Source organism: Aotus nancymaae, unplaced genomic scaffold (assembly GCF_030222135.1).
Source record: "Aotus nancymaae isolate 86718 unplaced genomic scaffold, 86718_ANA_hifiasm-v0.15.2.pri h1tg000012l, whole genome shotgun sequence".
Lineage (NCBI taxonomy): Eukaryota > Metazoa > Chordata > Mammalia > Primates > Aotidae > Aotus > Aotus nancymaae.
The window spans coordinates 5,642,945-5,663,077 of NW_026988423.1; the positions used below are offsets into that span (position 1 = coordinate 5,642,945).

Sequence of the window (20,133 nt, forward strand, 5' to 3'; positions counted from 1 at the left end):
TTTGGAAATTGTTGAGTCAAAAATTTAAGTAGGTTTAAATGTTTGTTTTCTTTTTGTTTGGTTGGTGTTTGTTTATTTATTTATTTAGAGACAGAGTCTCATTCTGTCGCCCAGGCTGGCGTGCAGTGGCACAATCTCGGCTTATTGTAATGTCTGCCTTCTGGCTTCAGGGGATTTTCATGCCTCAGCCTCCCTAGTAGCTGCTGGGATTACAGGTGCACACCACCACACCCAGCTAATTTTTCTATTTTTAGTAAAGATGGGGTTTTACCATGTTGGCCAGGCTGGTCTTGAACTCCTGACCTTAGGTGACTCACCCACCTGGGCCTCCCAAAGTGCTGAAATTACAGGCTGAGCCACCGGGCCTGGCCCCTCGTATGTGTTTTAAATGTAAATCTGATTCTTATTTCTTTTTTGCTTCTCTTTTTGATGATTGAATCATCTATGTGAAATAAGACGGACACAAAGTGCAAATATTGTATAAGTTCACTTATATGAGGTAGCTACGTGGTCAAATTCATAGAGACAGAAAGTAGAATGGTTCCTAGGAGATGGGAGGAGGGGAACCAAGAAGAAACCGTTGGTTTCTGTTTAGTCATCTCGTACAGGCTTGAACTTAACCTCACAATATCTGAGTCTGAATCTTTCAATTAATATCTGCATAATTAATTGAAAAATAAAAATAGCTCAACAGTAACACTTACTGAGTACATACAAAGAAAGTGCCAGGTTTAAGTGTCAGCATGATCTAGGTCAAGAAAAAATTTTAGGCAGATTTGCAAATACCATATATTAGTTTAATATCCTCTACTATCTATTTGTTCTCAAAAACAAGCAAATAAAGCCCCATGCATCCCATTTCAGAATCAGGAAAACAGAGACATTTCTCTGTGGCAAAGAGCTTGTCAGCCAATAATATCAGCGAAGCTTCCCATGTAGCTTACAGTGTCATGTGTTATGAAGTGGAAATTTCTGGAAAAGCTACATTTCAATCCATTAAATTTGTTTATAAAAACAAGCTTGCAGGTATTGCTGATCTTTTATATAGAAAGTCTATTCTCTTGGAAAGAATCCGGTTCAGTTAATTATGATGGAGAGAATAATGGAGGGAAACAACAGTTCAAAACTGACAGTAAATCCACCTCAAACCAAAAGCATTTCTGATTTTTCTCAAGCAGCTATGTTAACGTGGCATGAGAGAAAGCCTGACTAGCAGGTATAATTAAAATATGAATCACAGGAATAAGGTATGAGTAACCCTGAGAACACCTACAAGAAATAAGCCCATTAGAACATGATAAACTTTAGAGACTCCTGAGTGAAGGGTAGGAGAAAAAAATCCTAATTCCGTGTAAAGGCAATGATGGGCCTGAGTGCAAACATACTGACAAACCGTGGCATCAATGGCTTATTCGTACAGAATCTGTGTGAGCCTGTGGAACACAGCATGTTCTGCCTTATGCTATATGGGTACTTGCTCTCTACACTTCCTTTTTCTGAGAACCGCTTGAGGTCGTGTATAAGGCTTTTTCTATCTTTTTATAGAAATCACTTCCTCACCCAGGCCTTAGTCATGTAGACAGTAGACATAAAACATATAATTACATGCATGAATGGGTAAATGATAACCCCTATCTTAGCATCTACAATCCATCTGCCCTGGCATGTAAGACTTTTAAGAAAACTGAAATTTGGCATCGAACATATTAAATGCAACTTATGAAACACTGTTGATGCATTTTTAAAGAATTAATCACAGCACTATGATTTAATGAAAAACAGGAAGAGAATGTTATGTTATATCACGTTTCATATCTCAGCAGTTGGCACTGGATTCGGTTGTTAGGAACAGCAACATGGCAAAAGTTGAAAGCAAACTGTTTGGCCTGAGTGGTTTTTTGTCTTTCAGGCAGAGTAATGAGTAAATATGAAATCACCTCAGGTGAAAAACTGCTGTTTATGTCATGTCATTCCATTAACTGACAAACAGAATTACTGCCTCTCCCTTCCCCAACCCTGGAAAAGGAAAAAATAAATAAATAAAAGAGTAGTTAACAAACACAAATTCAACACTTGGAGTTAAAATGACTCCAGTGGTGATTGGCCATTTTGCCAATATGTTGAGGACTAAAGATGTCAATATGGATGGAAGGTATTTTGATACGGAGCCCTCTGTCACCCAGGCTGGGGTGCGATGGAGCAATCTCCGCTTATGGCAACCTCCGCCTCCCAGATTCAAGTGATTCTCCTGCCTCAGTCTCCCAAGTAGCTGGGACTACAGGCGCGTGCCACCACGCCCGGCTAATTTTTGTATTTTTAGTAGTCAGGCTGGTCTCCAACTCCTGACCCAAGTGATTCTCCTGCCTCAACCTCCCAAAATGCTGGTATTACAGGCATAAGCCACTGCGCCTGGTCCATACTGTTTACATGATCTTATCTGTTGTAGGTTTACATGTCATTTTTCCTGTTTATGTACATTTAAGAAAATTGAAACCAAAACTCTCGACTGTCTCTGAAACTTAATTGGGGAAAATGTAAAGCACTTTAATGGAATTTTCCCCACGATCTATAGAATAGTTTTTAAACAGTTGGTTCATATGGACAAAGCAATGAAAACGTAGAAATTAAAAGCAGATCCTTAAGAACAGTATCTGAGTTCTCAGAAATCCTATGGATGATGTCAGGACGAGATGTAAAGCAGTCGTTTCTTTTGCTGTCAAGGTTTTAAGGGAATAGAAATTTATTAGGTGAACCACCACCGGAGGAAGGGTAATGCCTGTGGATAGGAATTAACTGTTTATTTGAAACTCCAGTCCGCTTCAACAAATTGAAAATCTCCCTGCTCCTAGGACAATTCCATCCAGGTGCCAATAGAAGAGACTACTATTGTGATGCAAATAGATATTCTTCTAGAAGTCGGAGCACTTAAGTAGAGTGGGGATGACTTGAAAAATCATCTCACCTTCCCAGCAACGGAGCGGGGACGGGGGGAGGATCGGGGGAAACCTCCAGGCCGGATCAGTGAAACTGAGGGGTGGGTGAGCGACTGGACAACTTTTCAACGTGGAATTCAAATGCATTCGGCGGGGAAGTGTGAAGCAAAATCTCAACGAGCGCTAGGCAGCAGTATCTTCCATCTACGCCTCAAAACTTTAGGGAAACTTAACGTTGGTTTTTCTCCCAGAGAATTCTAGGGAGTGGGTGGAGGGGACGACTGTTAGGGGAGGTATATTGGGAGTCAGATCCTTTTGTGGGGCGGAGGACGCCGAGGTGTCAACTAGGGAGAGCCAAAACCAGGAGCCCAAGAGGGGACGGAGTCAACACCCAGCCAAGGCCGGAGCGCAAGCGCGCGGCTGCAGCGCGGGGAGCCCCGGAGCCAAGTGCGGGCCGGCGGCTGGGGCAGGAGGGTAAAGGGGCGAAGGGGCGGGGTGGCGCGGGGTGGGAGCGCGGCGGCGGGGAGGAGGGTCCGGGAGCCCGGGTGCGATCTGCAAGCTCTCTGAGCCTGCGTCCGCCGAGGGGGAGGGTTTTCCCCAGCCGGGCCGGAGTTGCGGCTGAGCGCGGCTCCTGGCTCACAACGCCGCCGCTGACTGTCAGGAGAGCTGGAGAGTGGAACTGCCGGAAGTGTCTGCGCGCGCCGCGAGAGAAACTCCCCTGCTCCGGCCGCGGCCCGGAGCCGCGCCGCCCCAGCGCCCGGAACGACGATGCGTCCCGGTGACCACAACCTGAGCGGACCCGCGCCTCGGCCCGCCGCCCGCGCCTGCGCTCGCCTCGCCTCGGGGGAGGAACACTGAGCCCGGCGCCGGCGGCGCGGCGCGCGGGGCCCGTTTCCTTCGCGCAGTCGGTCCCCTCGCGTCCCGGCGCCTTCTCCGCGACCGCGCGTCCCCAGCTCCCTGACCGCCGGCCGGGACGTGTCCGCGGCCGCCGCCGGCAGCGCCTGTGCCATGGGGCTGCCCACTCTGGAGTTCAGCGATTCCTACTTGGACAGCCCGGATTTCAGGGAGCGCTTGCAGTGTCACGAGATTGAGCTGGAGCGAACCAACAAGTTCATCAAGGAGCTCATTAAGGACGGCTCTCTGCTCATTGGGGCGCTGAGGAGTAAGTCGGGCTGGCGGGGGAGCGGGCACCCGGATCCGGAGAGTCCCGGCGGGGTGCGGGTCCGAAGGGTGGGTTGGAGGAGTCGGAGCTTCTTTTGTTTGAATGGATTTGGCGACAAAAGCTGAAGAGCTCCCCTGCTGGTGGCCAACAAAGTTTGTTCTTAGGTGTTCTTTACTTATTTACTTCCTTGTCTACAGAGAAGGGAAAGTTCTCTACTGGGCACTGGAATATATCCTGAGGAAAGTCGTTCAAAGTCATCTTTCTGTGTAATGCTCCTACGAAGATGTTGGGGACTTTAACTTTTTTTTTTTTTTTAATTTATGTCTGTTAATAGTTTGAACTAAAAAAGCCCTTAAGGGGTGAGTCAAGAGTTTGTCTTAAGGATAAAATTAAGCTAGTTTAGTGATATTCGAAGAAAATTATTAATTTCTTTCATACATCAGTGGCTCTTCATTTGACACATTGAGTTGGCTTTTTAAAAAGCATTCATTTGCAGTTTTGCCGTTTTGTAAGATGATCGAAGACAGTATGGCACCAGTGCATTTTAACTCTGCAAATTTGCTGTGCGTGTTAGTTTTGGTTTGCATTGCGTGTGGTGTTGGGCATGTCATTGGGATGAAAGTTTAGGGGCTAAAAGGCAGTCAGAACTTTTGATGATCTATACAGTATAAAGACTGTCACATTCTTTAATACAGGGTTTCTTCCACCTCCTTTCCCATACACCTCCTTACCGAATTTTCCTTCCTTTCTCTTTTTATCCTCTGGATCTTGGCTTTCAATGACTAAGACCTAAGAGTATCTGAAACTCGAGGGTTTCTTTTACAGAGAATTGAGCATAACTGCATGATGTGGCTTGTTACCTTTCCCAGGACATATTTGCATCTTTTAAAATTATTATTTATTGTTTTTTTTTTTCCATCTTCAAAGGAGCCTGTGAAAAGTATTTGCATCTTAATAGAGGCTTCTGCATGTTTTAGCTACTGAAATGAAGCCCTGGAATCTCTGATCACTTAAAACTGGGTGAATGAGATACTTTCAAAAGGTAGAGAGGCCTTTGGGTGATCTAGTAACCCCCAGGACATATAGGGGGCATCATCTTTGTATAACAACGTGATAGGGATATGTATGCCTAAAACAGACAATGCTAGCATCGGATCTGTATTTTGAAACATGTATTCGCAGTAAGGATGGAGCTTAGCAAGACGCCTTGAAATTAGTGTGCTCCAAAATAATTTTTTTTTTTTAACCATCCCAAATGCTAAAACATTTACTTAACCACTTGTGTTACTTATCCAAAGTAAAGATTATATATTTTATGCCCATATTCACTTAATTCTTGAATTTGAGGCTACTACTGATAATGGTATTTACTGTGATTTGTGAAAAATATAGTTTATCTGCCATTCTTGCCACCCTGCATAAACACTAAAGTCTCGTGGGACTAGCCTCTGCATTTAAGAAAGCATGATGCCTCTTCAAAAAGAGCTGCATCTCAAGAGTGTCAAATGCCAAGCCGATTCTTGCTGGAGGTGCCAGATGTTCTACATTTTTCTCCCCACTCTGCTTGAGATAAACTTTAGTGTTTCAGAAGTTGAAAATACTTACATGCCTGTGATAAATGCCGTGACATGTACATTATTTTACAAGTGACATTATGTACTTTATTATGATGGTTGAATCTAGCCTTGTAAAAGTCAGGTGATTCCCATCATTATAGGTTTGTTCTTTCATTCATAAGTGAAATCTTGGGAGTGTAGGCTCTTTGAAGAGATAGGCCCTGGATCATTAATTTGGCTTATGCACTTAAAATATACAACCTACTGCCTTTCTAGGATTCTTAAGTTTGTGGTGAGAGTGTATTACTTTAACTAACGTTTGATTATTATTTCTTTCATTGTGGAAAGGAAGATTTGATTCCTTGGTAATGAGTTCCCAACAGCATTTGCCAAATAGGAGAGATTTTGGAGCAAAGGAACCCTTGAAGTCACACTATAGCACTGTTTTTTTTCCTACCAAGCTACCTTTTGTCCCTTGGGGAGGATGCTCTGAGGCCAGGCTGCAGCTTCTTGGATAGGAGGAGTGTGTCAAAAGGCCTGCTTGTTTCTATCACTGGCTGCCCTTGCCCTGCCCACTAGCCCAGACATGTCCCCTGGCACAGCTGGCATTGCCTGTACCATGGGGCCCATACCACTGTGGGAGCCTCCCTGTACAATGAGTCTGCCCCGTCCACTAAGGGAGCCCTTCTTCCCTCAGTCTGACCTTTTCTGTTTTTCTTTCCAACCTGGGGAGGACTTCACCTTCCCTAACTTCATACAGACTATTTCAATAGATGTATCCATTATCCATTTCGTTTTTTTTTTAAGCACTGCTCTGTTTTTTTTTAGTAATAGTTATTGTATTCTTAATGTAACCTTGTTTAGCAGACAATCATCAGTGTATATCTAAGCATATTATATTATTTTTATCCCTGTTAACTTTTCTCGTGAGAGTTTTGGCTTGCACTCTCTTAGTTAATACATGCCTGACTGTTCCAGTAAGGCTCCTTTAAGTTGAATTAGAAGATTTCAATTGAGTTAGATGATTTCAATTTGAAATAATACATACAAGATACTTAATGTGTGTTTAAATATGCATTATTACATTTCAGATTCATGTCCACTTGGAGAAAAAGGATAATAGTTAATTAAGTGTATTGACCTAGACTTACATTTGAATTTTGGTGTTATCAAGTACCGTGATAGCTGGCAAGTAAGTTAACCTGTCTTAGTTCTAACTTTCTGTGAAATGAGGAAAATCTATAAAAATCTTATCATTAGGATTATTCGTTTATTTTGTTACATGCCATATAGACATTTTGTGAGTGATATTTGAAAACATTCTTACTGGTGAATAGAGTTTTAGTTAATGCTGTGTGACTGGACATTTCTACCCTTTTTATCAAATATAATTCTTAGAACTGTGTCCTTTTTAACACATGTCAGTCTTAAAATTTGAGCTATGAAAAAGGTTACTTTTGCTTATTAATTTTTTTCCTTTTATAAATTATATTGGAAGAAATATTTCAAAATTGATTTCTCATCTAATTTACCCTTTACTTGTTTTGGTCTTTATTTACTTTTGAATTCAAAGAGTCATCTTTGAGTAAAATGAGGTTGTAAGAATACACAGATCCCAAAAAAGAGATAAAAAGAGAGTAGATAGAATGGAAACTTGATAAGCAAGAAGATTTTTATTTGTTTATTTTTTTGAGACAGTGTCACTCTGTCACCCAGGCTGGAGTGCAGTGGCGCAAACACGGCTTACTGCAGTCTCTACCTCCCAGGCTCAGGTGATCCTCCCACCTCAACCTCCCCAGTAGCTGGACTGTAGGAATTCGCCCCCAGCCCAGGCTAATTTTTTGATATTTTTTTGTAGAGTCGGGTTTATTACCATGTTGTCCAGGCTGGTCTCATCAAACCCCTGGGTTCAAGTGATCTGCCTGCCTCCACCTCCCAAACTGCTGAGATAACAGGCCTGAGCTACCATACCCAGTGCCACAAGATCCTAACTGTTCTAACCACACACACAAAAGTGATAAGTATAATGATTATATTAGCTTGAGTTAGCCATTCTACAATGCATCAAATATACATATCATCATGTTATATATATCAAAACATTATATATATTGTATACCATAAATGTATACAACTTTTATTTGTCAATAGAAAGAGAAGAAAAGAAATAAACAGCAAGAGTGACACTCCTTGAGTTGAATTGGTTGGGTGGGGAGAGCATTATCAACATTCTTTCTCCACCCTACCCTGCGGCATCTTGGCTGGCCTTTCTTCCTTATTTCAGTCTTCCAGTTCCCTTACGCTGGAACTGGCCTTCTGTTTGGTCTGCTTTTTGGAGACTTTCTAAACTCGTATGTTTAGTATTGATCAAAGAAAAAAGAAAATAATGGACTCCGGTATAGATTTAATTATTTATTATGGCAATTAAATATACACAAGCATGGAACTATAATTCTAGGCTTATAACACTTGTGCAATCTTAAAAGCAAATCAGTTTACAAAGTAAATAAAAACAATATTGTGAAAGCAATACAAAACTTGTCAGCAACATTTAGTTAATCTTATCTATGATGTTATTGTGCTGAAGCTAATTTTCTTCTCAGAGATTGCTGATAATATCTGGTGTGTTGTTGATGATTCATTTTCTTACTACTTTTCCCAGTTGCAACCTGCAGTTGAGACTCTTCTTGCCCTGATGATGGCCTTCCTTCCATCAGAAGCTTCATTTCTTTATTACCCAGTCATATTGCCTTTGTTCTGGTAGCAGTTGTTGCTGGCACTAGTGATCCATGACACAAACAAGGATGGCACCGATTATGTTGATGATACGGACAATCTGGTAATGAAGACATTAGCCAGAGGGGAGCGCAGTTTCTTAAAAGTGTCCTGAGTGTCCACAGACCTCAGCTTGAGATACACTGCTATGATACATTTATGATTTGGGAATTAAGTAGGTGTTTATCGTAAAGGAAAACCCTAAGTGCGAATAGCAGATGGAAATGTCTTGGACAAGATGAAGTACTTCTGCCTTCCATTTGCTGTGTTTCACTAACTCAACTTAGCCTTTTTTCACTTAGTATTTTACTTTTTAAGCCAGCTTTGATTTTGTGTGTGTGTTCAGGGCCCTCTTTGCTGTTGGAATTTTTGGTGGCCCAAGGAAAGAATTAAAAGGGGGAAAAAAGGGAGGTTTACGAAATTGGAGACTTCCCATGGTTACTGCACCGTTTACTTGGTCATCCCTTAGCTTCTAATAACTGCCATCATTTTAGGCTATTTTTGGTTGTTCAAATTTGCATGTAGGTTGTTTTTAAAGTGGAACTCATTGTAGATTCCTGTTTATTCTGCCAGAGTTCCTCATTCCACTAAGGTTGTTTGCTTGTGTAGTTGGGCAGCCTAATCAGAAGTATGGAGGTGTAATTACTTCAACCATTCATTTACTTCTTATAATCATTAGAATTTAAGTTAAACGAGCAGAAGTAATTGCGTCTTTCAGATGAGCTGTAATTAATTTTAGGAACTGGTAGAGTAGGAATGTGGTGCTTTAAGGTTCTGTTTCCAGAGACCTGTTGCAACTAAAAGCAGTTATACTTGTGTTAATTTAAATGGGAACCTTGATGCTCATTAGAAATTAAATTGGGCTGGCTATTTACTTCCGTCTACCTCTCTTCTCGTGCTCTCCATGAGCTAAATAGATGCCCTTTAACAGTATCTTTATTTCTCCTAGATTTCTTTTTTCAGCAGGTAGTAATTAAAGACCTCTCCTGGGTTAGGTCAGAGAATGTGTTGCTGTTGTAACAAAAAACAGTTCCTGTCTAGTGGAGACTGGCTTAGCAATAACCACCTTTTGCAGTGCCTCCTGTTACAGTTATGATCAAGGTACTTTAGAGTGCAGGAAACTCAGGTAACCGCTACGCTTTAAGTCACTGAAAAGCAGAGTTAGCAAGTGTACGTTCATTTATTAACATTTCTTAGTGTACAGTGCTGATTGTGTTAATGATGGTGTTTAAGAATTACTCAGATTATATAAGATGAAAACGATAATGCTTACATTAGGATTGCTTTCTTTTCTTTTTCTTTTCTTTTTTTTTTGATGGAATCTCGCTCTGTCACCCAGGCTGGAGTGCAGTGACATAATCTTGGCTTGCTGTAACCTCTGCCTCCTGGGTTCAAGCAAGTGTCCTGTCTTAGCCTCCCAGGTAACTGGGATTACAGATGTGCGCCACCCACCACCAGGCTAATTTTTTGTATTTTTAGTAGAAATGGGGTTTCACCTTGTTGGCCAGGCTGGTCTGAACTCCTGAGCTCAAGTAATCCACCCACCCAGATTGCTGGGATTACAGGCATAAACCACAGCACCTGGCCAGGATTGCTTTGGTGTCAAGTGCAGTTTTTATTAATGCATATATTGAGAGTGGCAAATCTTTTCTCTAGATTCATAAGCAGAAATAATATCCCAATATTTTAAAATTAGGATATTAAGCTGCATTAAGTAAATGATATGCATCACTGAAATGTTTATTTTAGATAGATAAGAAAGGTTGAAGGAAAGGGGGTTTATATAGTCTTGAGTCACTGTCATGAATATTGATTTCTTGCCAGAGCTGTGACTGCCGCTTTTTCTGGCCCAGCCATCCCTGTGGTATGGATAGTAATTTCTGCTCATTTCAGTCTGTAGGAAGGTGCCAGCTTCCCTGCAGCCTAACCTGCCACCCACCGGTTTCAGTGGGTGGCAGCTGGGTCTGTAGGGAAGCTGGTCTGTCTTCCCTTTTCTCTAGCCTGCTGAACCTCTGCCTAGCATCTAATAATCCTTATAGTATATCTCCAGTGGATCAGACCTCATCAACCACGGGCTGCTTCTGGCTGACTTTCATCCTGAAAATTAAAATCACTTGCTGAGGCCAGGCACAGTGGCTCATGCCTGTAATCCCAGCACTTTGGGAGGCTGAGTGGGCAGATCACTTGAGGTCAGGAGTTCAAGACCAGCTTGGCCAACATGGTGAAACTATCTCTATTAAGAATACAAAAAAATTAGCCAGGCATGGTGGTGCACACTTGTAATCACAGCTACTCGGGAGGCTGAGGCAGAATAGCTTGAACCCAAGAGGCGGAGGTTACAGTGAGCCAAGATTGTGCCATTGCACTCCAGCCTAAGTGACAGAGTGAGACTCCATCTCAAGAAGAAGTAAAAAATAATAAAACCACTTGCTGAGTACCTAGATCTATAAGGCACAGGAACTATGCTCCATCTTTTGGAGCTGTCATATTCTGAGTTATAATGGCAGGTTTTTGTATAAGCGTAGCAACTTACATAATATTTGTTCACCTTAATGGCCCTTGGAGCAAAGGAAAAGAGCCAGGGTGATAACAGTACAGTCAATGGAAATGTAATTCTTTTAATTATTTTGTCTTTGGCTAGGTGAATTTAAACATCAGCCTGGATATTTCTGGTAAGATAGTTCCTTCTCTCTAGGTTTCATTTAACCAGAATATTTGATTAATCAGAATACTCCATTCTTTTTTTTTTTTTTTTTTTAGAATACTAGAATACTCCATTCTTTATATCTGGAGTATTCTGATTATGTTATCGAGAATCCAATTATAATACTAAAGAAAGTGTTTTGGTGAAACACAAATAGAGCACTGCGTGTAAGGAATGTGAATTGTGGAATAGAAAGTTACCTTATAGTAGCTAATAATCTGCCAGTTTTCCCAGCCTTTTTCCTTTTTGCAGAAAAGGGAATACATAAAAGAAGAAAAATAAGCCTGAATTTTCTAGGATTTTGAGACTAATTCTTCTAATTTAATTTTTACATCGAATACCGTGGGAAAAGACTAGGATAAGACTAATAGTGGCTGGGCATGATGGCTTACAGCTGTAATCCCAGTGCTTTGGGAAGCCGAAGGAGGTGGATCGCTTGAGCTCAAGTTGGAGACCAGCTGGGGCAACACAACAAAACCTATCTCTACAAAATATACCAAAAATTAGCTGGCGTGGGGATGTGTGCTTGTAGTCCCAGCTACTTGGGAGGCTGAGGTGGAAAGATTAAAGATTAATTGAAGATCGGGAGGTTGAGGATGCAGTGAACCTTAATCGTGCCACTCCACTCCAGCCTGGACAACAGCACAATACCCTGTCTCAAAAAACAAACAAACAAACAAATTCTAATTACACTTTGTAGATTACTTTATGTAAAATTTTTTATGACGGATTTTCAGTTCCAATTTTTAGATTCTATGGTAAAAGTCTATCTTTAAAAATTTCTTATTTTATTTTTTAGAGACAGGGTCTTGCTATGTTTCCCAGGCTAGAGGGCAGTGGCTACTCGTAGGCACTATCGCCTCAAACTCCTGGCTTCATTCAGTTCTCCCACCTCAACCTCCTGTGGAGCTGGAATTAGAGGAACGTGCCACTGCAGCCATCTCTAAAAGTCTCAAATTTTTTTTTTTTCTTTTTTTGATAAGACGGGGTTTCACCATGTTGGTCAGGCTGGTCTTGAACTCCCGACCTCAGGTGATCTGTCCGCCTTGGCCTCCGAAGTGGTTGGATTACAGGCGTGAGCCACCACACCCGGCCAAAAGTCTCAATTTTTTTTTTTTTTTTTTTGAGACAGAGTTTTGCTCGTTACCCAGGCTGGAGTGCAATGGCGCGATCTCGGCTCACCGCAACCTCCGCCTCCTGGGTTCAGGCAATTCTCCTGCCTCAACCTCCTGAGTAGCTGGGATTACAGGCACGCGCCACCGTGCCCAGCTAATTTTTTTTTTTTTTTTTTTTTTTTTTGAGGCGGAGTTTCGCTCTTGTTACCCAGGCTGGAGTGCAATGGCGCGATCTCGGCTCACCGCAACCTCCGCCTCCTGGGTTCAGGCAATTCTCCTGCCTCAGCCTCCTAAGTAGCTGGGATTACAGGCACGCGCCACCATGCCCAGCTAATTTTTTTGTATTTTTAGTAGAGACGGGGTTTCACCATGTTGACCAGGATGGTCTCGATCTCTTGACCTCGTGATCCACCCGCCTCGGCCTCCCAAAGTGCTGGGATTACAGGCTTGAGCCACCACGCCCGGCAAAAGTCTCAATTTTTAAAGGTATTTTTAAAATGCCAACCATGACATTTAAAAATGTTGGTTTATCTGACTTGGTGATTGTCTCTGGGTATACTGGAGAGTGTCTTCTATTTTGTTAAGAATGGGGAATCATCCTAGGAGGGTTCTGTGCCAGGTGGTAAGCAAAAAAAAAAATTGGAAAAATGCTGCCTGTATATAAACTTGCTAGATTAATAATAGTACTATCCCTGAATCTTGGCTTTACTGTGGAAAAAAATAGACATGGGACAACATTCTTTCATTTGGAAGTTAGGCACATTTGGAAGTTAGGCACATTCATCAGTAGTGGAATTTCTATGATATTTCCTCATGCAAATCTAAAAAGCCATATTGCCTGCTGCTCTATGAAAGACATGCCAAATAGTGTTCCCTCCTGTGTAAATATATACTGGAGCTTATCCAAATGAAAGACCCAGGTTCTGTTTTCTCTTTTGTGTCCAGGAAAAGTGATGATTTAATTTGGAAAACTGGTCTGTGTCTGTGTGTGGACGGGAGTGATAAGGCACTAATAGAAATGAGTGTTCTGTGTAGTGCATTATCCCTTTCCAAATGAGAGCTATGTGAATTGCTTTTAGTTCGCTGTTGTGAGAATTTTCTCTTCTTCATTTATTTAATTTCCTTATTCTTTAAAATGTCTGAATGAAAGATATGGCCCAAAAGGGGTGAGGGTGGAAGTGGATAGCGAGGGGAAGCGAATTAAAGTTAGTTGTGAAAATGATTTACATATTAGAGTTTTGGAACTTGTATTAGACTGTCTCTTCCTTCTATGAAAAAGTTACTCTGTAACACTAGAGAATCAAAAGACTCTGAGACTAGCCTTCCAACTGTTTTACTAATTTATTTTAAAGCATTTTTTAATTAAAGAATTAATTTTTTGTAGAGATAGGGACTCACTATGCTGCCTGGGCTTGTCTCCAACTCCTAGCCTCAAGCAATCCTCCCACCTGAGCCTCCCAAGGTGTTGGGATTACAGGCATGAGCTACCACACCCAGCCTTCTAACTGTTTTAAAAGTTGGTTGTTGGGGCTGAGCCTGGTAGTTCATGCCTGTAATCCCGTCACTTTGGGAGGCTGAGGTGGGAGGATCGTTTGAGGCCAGGAGTTCAAGACTGGTCTGGGCAACACATTGAGACTTGTCTCTACAGAAAAAAGAAAATTATCTGGGTGTGGTGGTGTGCACCTATAGTCCTAGCTACTTGGGAGGCTGAGACAAGAGGATCGCTTGAGCCCAGGAGGTCAGCGCTGCAGTGAGCCATGATCACGCCACTGTACTCCAGCCTGGGCCATAGAGAGAGACCCTATCTTAAAAAAGAAGGTCTTTTTTTTTTTTTTAAATAGTTCATTGTGGAAAACTTAAGGAAGAACATTCTCTTTTAAAATTGTTAACTTTAGAGATAATTGAGGTGACTTTTTAAGAGGCACACTGTTTGGGGGAGATTTGGGAAGGCTGTGTACCATGAAATGATGTTTAAGTAGAAGCTAAGAAGGGACTTTTGAAAAGCAATTCTGGTTTTCCTTGGGGGTGACCTTTGCTAAGGTTGTTACTTCTCTGGTTCCAGCTCCATCACTGTACCTGTTTCTCAGTGTGTGATGTTGCAGAGCTCCTCTTTCCTTTTCATTTTATTTCTTCTGTCTCTTAAATGTTGGTGGTGCGTTCTCAGTCCTTTCCTTGTTTACTTTCTTTGTATGATAACATCTGCTCCCAGGATTCCAGTCCTGACCTCATTTTTCTAAACTTTGGGGTTGATTTTTACCAGCCTAGGAGATATTACTACGCTGATGTGCTTTAGGCAACATCAGTCTCAATCATCAAAAAATAAGTTCTTTTCCTTCAGCTTGTTCTCTTTGTATTCCTTGTGTTCAGTTATAACCTCATGCATCTGGTAATCTTATCAAGAAACACTGAATCCTTCTAACTCTTCCCATTTTTCACCACATCCATTTTGTTAGCCCTACAATTCTATATCTAAAATATCTTAAATTTGATTTTCTTTGTCTACATTAATATATTTGGTTTATAGATCTGGAGAGAGTAACAATTTTTTTTCTCAGCCTTTTTTTTTTTTTTTTTTTTTAATTTTAATTTTATTTTTTAAATAGAGATGGGGTTTCACCATGTTGGCCAGGATGGTCTTGATCTCTTTACCTCGTGATCTGCCCGCCTCGGCCTCCCAAAGTGCTGGATTACAGACGTGAGCCACTGCGCCCGGCGTTTTTTTTTTTTTTTTTTTTTTTTTTTGAGACAGAGTCTTGCTCTGTTGCCCAGGTTGGAGTGCAGTGGCCTGATCTTGGCTCACTGCAACCTCTGCCTCCCAGCTTCAAGTGATTCTCCTGCCTCAGCCTCCCAAATAGCTGGTACTACAGGCACATGTGACCACACCCAGCTAATTTTTATATTTTTAGTAGAGTTGGGGTTTCACTACATTAACCAGGCTAATCTTGAACTCCTAGCCTTGTGATCCGCCCGCGTTGGCCTCCCAAAGTGCTGGGATTACAGGCATGAACCAGCCAAACCAGCCTTTCTCAGCTTAATACACAAATTTATTCTAATGTTTTATTTTGACATGGCGTTTCACTTTTGTCACATAGGCTGGGATGCAATGGAGCCATCTCGGCTCACTGCAACATCTGCCTCCTGGGTTCAAGTGATTCTCCTGCCTCAGCCTCCAGAGCAGCTTCGATTACAGGGGTACACCACCATGCCCAGCAGATTTTTGTATTTTTAGTACAGATGGGGTTTCACCGTGTTGGCCAGGCTGATCTCTCCTGATATTTGGTGATCTACCTGTCTTGGCCTCCCAAAGTGCTGGGATTAAAGGCGTGAGCCACCACGCCCAGCGATTCTCTTATAATTCCTCTTCTTTTGTTTTTTTTGAGATGGAGTCTGGCTCTGTTGCCCAAGCCGGAGTGCAGTGGCGCGATCTCGGCTCACTGCAGCCTCTGCTTCCCAGATTCAAGCGATTCTCTTACCTCAGCCTCCCAAGTAGCTGGGATTACAGGCGCCCACCACCATGCCCGGCTAATTTACGTATTTTTAGTAGAGACGAAGTTTCACTATCTTGTCCAGGATGGTCTTGAACTCCTGACCTCGTGATCCACCCACCTCAGCCTCCCAAAGTGCTGGAATTACAGACGTGAGCCACCGTGCCTGGTCTCTCTTACAATTTTTGAGGTTAGAAATTTGAAATAAAAGTGTCAGCAGTGGCATGCTCTGTCTGAGGTCTCTAAGGGAGGATCCTTGCCCTTTCTAGCTTTTGGTGGTTGCCAGCCATTCAGGGTATTCCTTGACTTGTAGATGCATCACTCCAATCTCCGCCTCTGCTGTCACATGTTATTCTCCCGTTGTGTGTCTTTATTATACAGGCAGGTGTCAGAGATATTGCAGGTTTGGTTGCAGACAACTGTGATAAAGTGAATATCACAATACAGCGAGTCATGTACATATTTTGGTTTCTCTGTGCATGTAAAGCTTATGTTTACACTATACGTAGTCTATTAAATGTGCAATAGCATTATGTCTGAGGAGTGTGCAGACCTTAATTACAAGATACTTTATTGCTGAAAACTGCTAACAATCATCTGAACCTTCAGCAAGTCAATCTTTTTTGTTGGTGAAGGGTCTATCCTCGATGTTCATGGCTGCTGACTGATCAGGATGGTGGTTGGTGAAGGTTGGAGTACCTGTGGCAATTTCTTCAAATAAGACAACAGTGGGATTTGTCCCATAGATTGACTCTTCCTTGTGCAAAAGATTTCTCTGTAGCATGAAATGCTGTTTGATAGCATTTTACCCATAGTAGAAATTCTTTCAAAATTGGAATCAGTCCTCTCAAACTCTGATGCTGCTTTTATCAAGTAAGTCTATGTAATATTCTAAATCCTTTGCTGTCATTTTAACAATGTTCACAGCATCTTCACCAGTTGATTCCACATGAAGAAATCAATTCCTTTGCTCATCTGTAAGAAGCAACTCTTCATTCATTCAAGTTTGATCATGAGATCACAGCGATTTGGTCACATCTTTAGGCTCCACTGCTAATGCCTCTTCTCTTGCTATTTCTATCACATCTGCAATTACTTCCTCTACTAAAGTCTTAAGCACCTTCAAGTCCTACATAAGGGTTAAAATCAACTTTTTCCAGACTTCTATTAATGATATTTTGATGTCCTTTCATGAATTACAAATGTTCTCAATGGTATTTAGAATGGTGAATCCTTTCCAGAAGGTTTTCAACGTACTTTGATGAGATCCATCAGAGGAATTGCTGTCTATGGCAGCTATCGCCTTACAAAATGTATCTCTTAAATCATAGGACTCGAAAGCTGAAATTACTTCTTGATCTGTGAGCTACTGAATGGATGTTGTGTTAGTTGACATGAAAGCAACATTAATCTCCTTCTACATCCCCATCATAGCTCTTGGGTGACCAGGTACATTGTCAATGAGCAGTAATATTTTAAAATGAAATTTTTATTTTTTTTCCTGAGCGATGGGTCTCTCATCAGACAGTGGATTAGAATATTCAGTAAACAGATGTACTGTCATTCAGGCTTCGTTCCATTTCTAGTGCCAGAAGTGTAGATTTAGCATGTTTCTTAAGGACTCTAAGATTTCCAGAATGGTAAATGAGCATTGGCTTCAACTTAGCGTAACCATCTGCTTTGGCTCCTAGCAAGAGAGTCAGCCTGAAGCCTTGAAGCCAGGCGTTGACTTCTCCTCTGTAGCTATGAAAGTCCTACGTAGCATCTTCTTCCAAGGGAAGGCTGCTTCATCCACACTGAAAGTCTCTTGTTTATTGTATCCACCGCCATCCATGATCTTAGCTAGATCTTCCGGAGAGCTTGCCGCAGCTTCGGCATCAGCACTTGCAGCTTCACCCAGCTGTTTTATATTAAGGGATGGCTTGCTTTCTAATACCTCTCCAACCAACCTCTGCTCACTTCAAGCTTTTCTTCTGCAGCTTCCTCACCTCTCTTATAGGAATCATAGAATTGAAGAGAGTTAGGACCTTGGTCTGGATGAGGCTTTGGTTTAATGCAATAGTGTGGCTGGCTTGATCTTCTCTACAGACTGCTCAGACTTTCTCCGTATCAGCAGTAAGCTTGTTTTGCTTTCTTATCATTTGTGTGTTCACTGAATCTTTTTTTTTCTCACCTCATGGAACGAGGAGTAATGGAGTAGCACTTTTAATTTCCTTCAAGAACATTTCCTTTGCATTCATAACTTGACTGACAAAAGAGGCCTAGCTTTCAGACTGTCTGGGTTTTTACTGTCCCTCCCTCATGAAGTTTGATCATTTTATCTTTCAAGTGAGGGATGGCAAGACACGATGTCTCATACCTGTAATCCCAGCACTTTGGGAGGCTGAGGTGGGCAGATTGCTTGAGCTCAGGAGATTGAGACTAGCCTGGTTGACATGGTAAGACCCTGTCTCAAAAAAATAATAATAATAAAAATAAAAATTAATAAAGTGAGGGACATGCAATTCTTCCTTTCATTTGAACACTTGGAGGCCATTGCAGGGTTATTAGTTGGCCTAATTTTAATATTGTTGTGTTTCAGAGAGTAGGGAGGTACAAATGAAAATCAGACATGGAGGAATGTCTGGTTGATGGAGCAGTTAGAACACATACAATGTTTATTGCTTAGGTTTACTGGTTTATGTGTAGACATTGTTCATGGCATCCCAAAACAATTAAAATGGTAACATCAGAGAGCACTGATCACAGGTATCACAAGGATGTAACAATAATGAGGAAATCGTAATATTGTGAGAACTACCGAAATGTGACAGAGACACAAAATGAGCACATGCTTTTGGAAAAGTGGCATCAACAGACTTGCTGAATGCAGTGTTGCCAAAAACCTTCAGTCTGTAAAAAATGTCTGTGAAATGCAATGAAATGAGGCTTGCCTGTATTTTATTTAGTCTTTTGAATAGAAACATCTAGGTGCCTAGGATATCTATGTTTTTTGTTTTTTTTTTTTTGAGATGGAGTTTTGCTCTTGTTGCCCAGGCTGGAGTGCAATGGCGCGATCTCGGCTCACTGCAACCTCCACCTTCCAGGTTCAAGTGATTCTCTTGTCTCAGCTTCCCGAGTAGCTGGGATTACAGGCACACATCACCATGCCTGGCTAATTTTTTTGTTTTTAGTAGAGACAAGCTTTCACCATGTTGGCCAGGCTGGTCTTGAGCTCCTTACCTCAGGTGATTCGCCTTTCTTGGCCTTCCAAAGTGCTGGGATTATAGGCATGAGCCACTGTGCCTGGCCTGGATATTTGTGTTCTTAGTAGCTCTTACCATATTGTGGATGCTCAGTAACTACTGAACATCATCCAGTTCGCATTTTACTAAGAGCATGAGATGGAAGAGGATTTTGAATGTCTGTATAGTAAATGAGCCAGAGAATGGGGGACTACAAGTATACTCTTTCCGCAGGTTTTATGTCCAACTGCGGTGGCTTCTCTGTGCTAACTTTTCAGACTGGATAACCTGGGGGGAACATGATCAGGAGTTAGAACTTTGTTCCAGTGTTGCTATTGCCACTAAACAGTGTTATGGTTCCAAGCCACTGGCCCTATACTCTTATTTTCATCAAAAATGAGAATAACATTTGCCTCATATTCCTTGTAGGATTTTTGTGTGGGCCAATGGAAAGAATGCATAATAACATAATATGAACATGTAGCATTTATTTTTTCATTTACTTTTGGCAGGATCATTGTAATTCTAATCATTTCAGCTTTTTACAAGATTTAACTTTAACAGATTCTTGTCAATCTTATTATCATATTCCCTAAAAGTGAGAAATTATTGAAATGGTAATGCTTCTATTAGATATTAAGAGCATGGACTTGTCCCACTCAAATTAGACCTGCTTAATAGGAAATGATTATGAGATATGATATAGTTTTGATTTACCTTTTAAAAAATAATTGTCTATCTTGATTTGAGAACCAGGAAATAATTAGGTTGGTATTTAGGGCTTAATGAACAGGCAATATCACTTTTGAGACTTTATAGACATACCTGCTGATGCTTTAGTTCTGCTGGCTCAGGTCAATGATATATACAAATTATTTAAAATGATGATCACAATTTGCACTTCTCAGAAGTGAAATCAATAATTGGGTAATTTTACAAAATTAACAGGTCAAACTGCAGATGAAAGAACTCTTTCCCATGTTAGTTTCTGCACTGAAGACAGACAATGGCTTACAAGAGTGGTTTCCTAGGTGTCTCTTGTGCTACACAGATGTTTAGTAAATGTAGTTATGCTGAAGGTGAGATCATCCGGGTCAGTTATTGGTGAGAAGAGAAAATGATGAAATTGGTAGGGCGTTGCTGGAGGGGCTGAGTGTAGTTAAATCAGAGACAAAAGGG

At 41.4% G+C, this 20,133-nt stretch overlaps 1 protein-coding gene and 1 long non-coding RNA gene across 2 annotated transcripts in view; one reads left to right on the forward strand and one right to left on the reverse strand.

Annotated features, from left to right (window-relative positions):
* Positions 1-468: 468 nt before the first annotated feature.
* On the reverse strand, positions 469-4,218 carry LOC110568430 (uncharacterized). The gene is made up of 2 exons (XR_002478714.2): positions 3,896-4,218; positions 469-2,016 (listed from the first exon to the last, which is right to left on the reverse strand). It is a non-coding gene; the product is annotated as an uncharacterized LOC110568430 (long non-coding RNA).
* The window catches only part of ARHGAP42 (Rho GTPase activating protein 42), a 306,538-nt gene continuing 290,346 nt past the window's right edge, over positions 3,942-20,133 (forward strand). The window contains exon 1 of the mRNA XM_012454896.2: positions 3,942-4,095. Within this exon, the coding sequence (XP_012310319.2) occupies positions 3,942-4,095 (154 nt within the window). The remainder of the gene's footprint in view (positions 4,096-20,133) is intronic.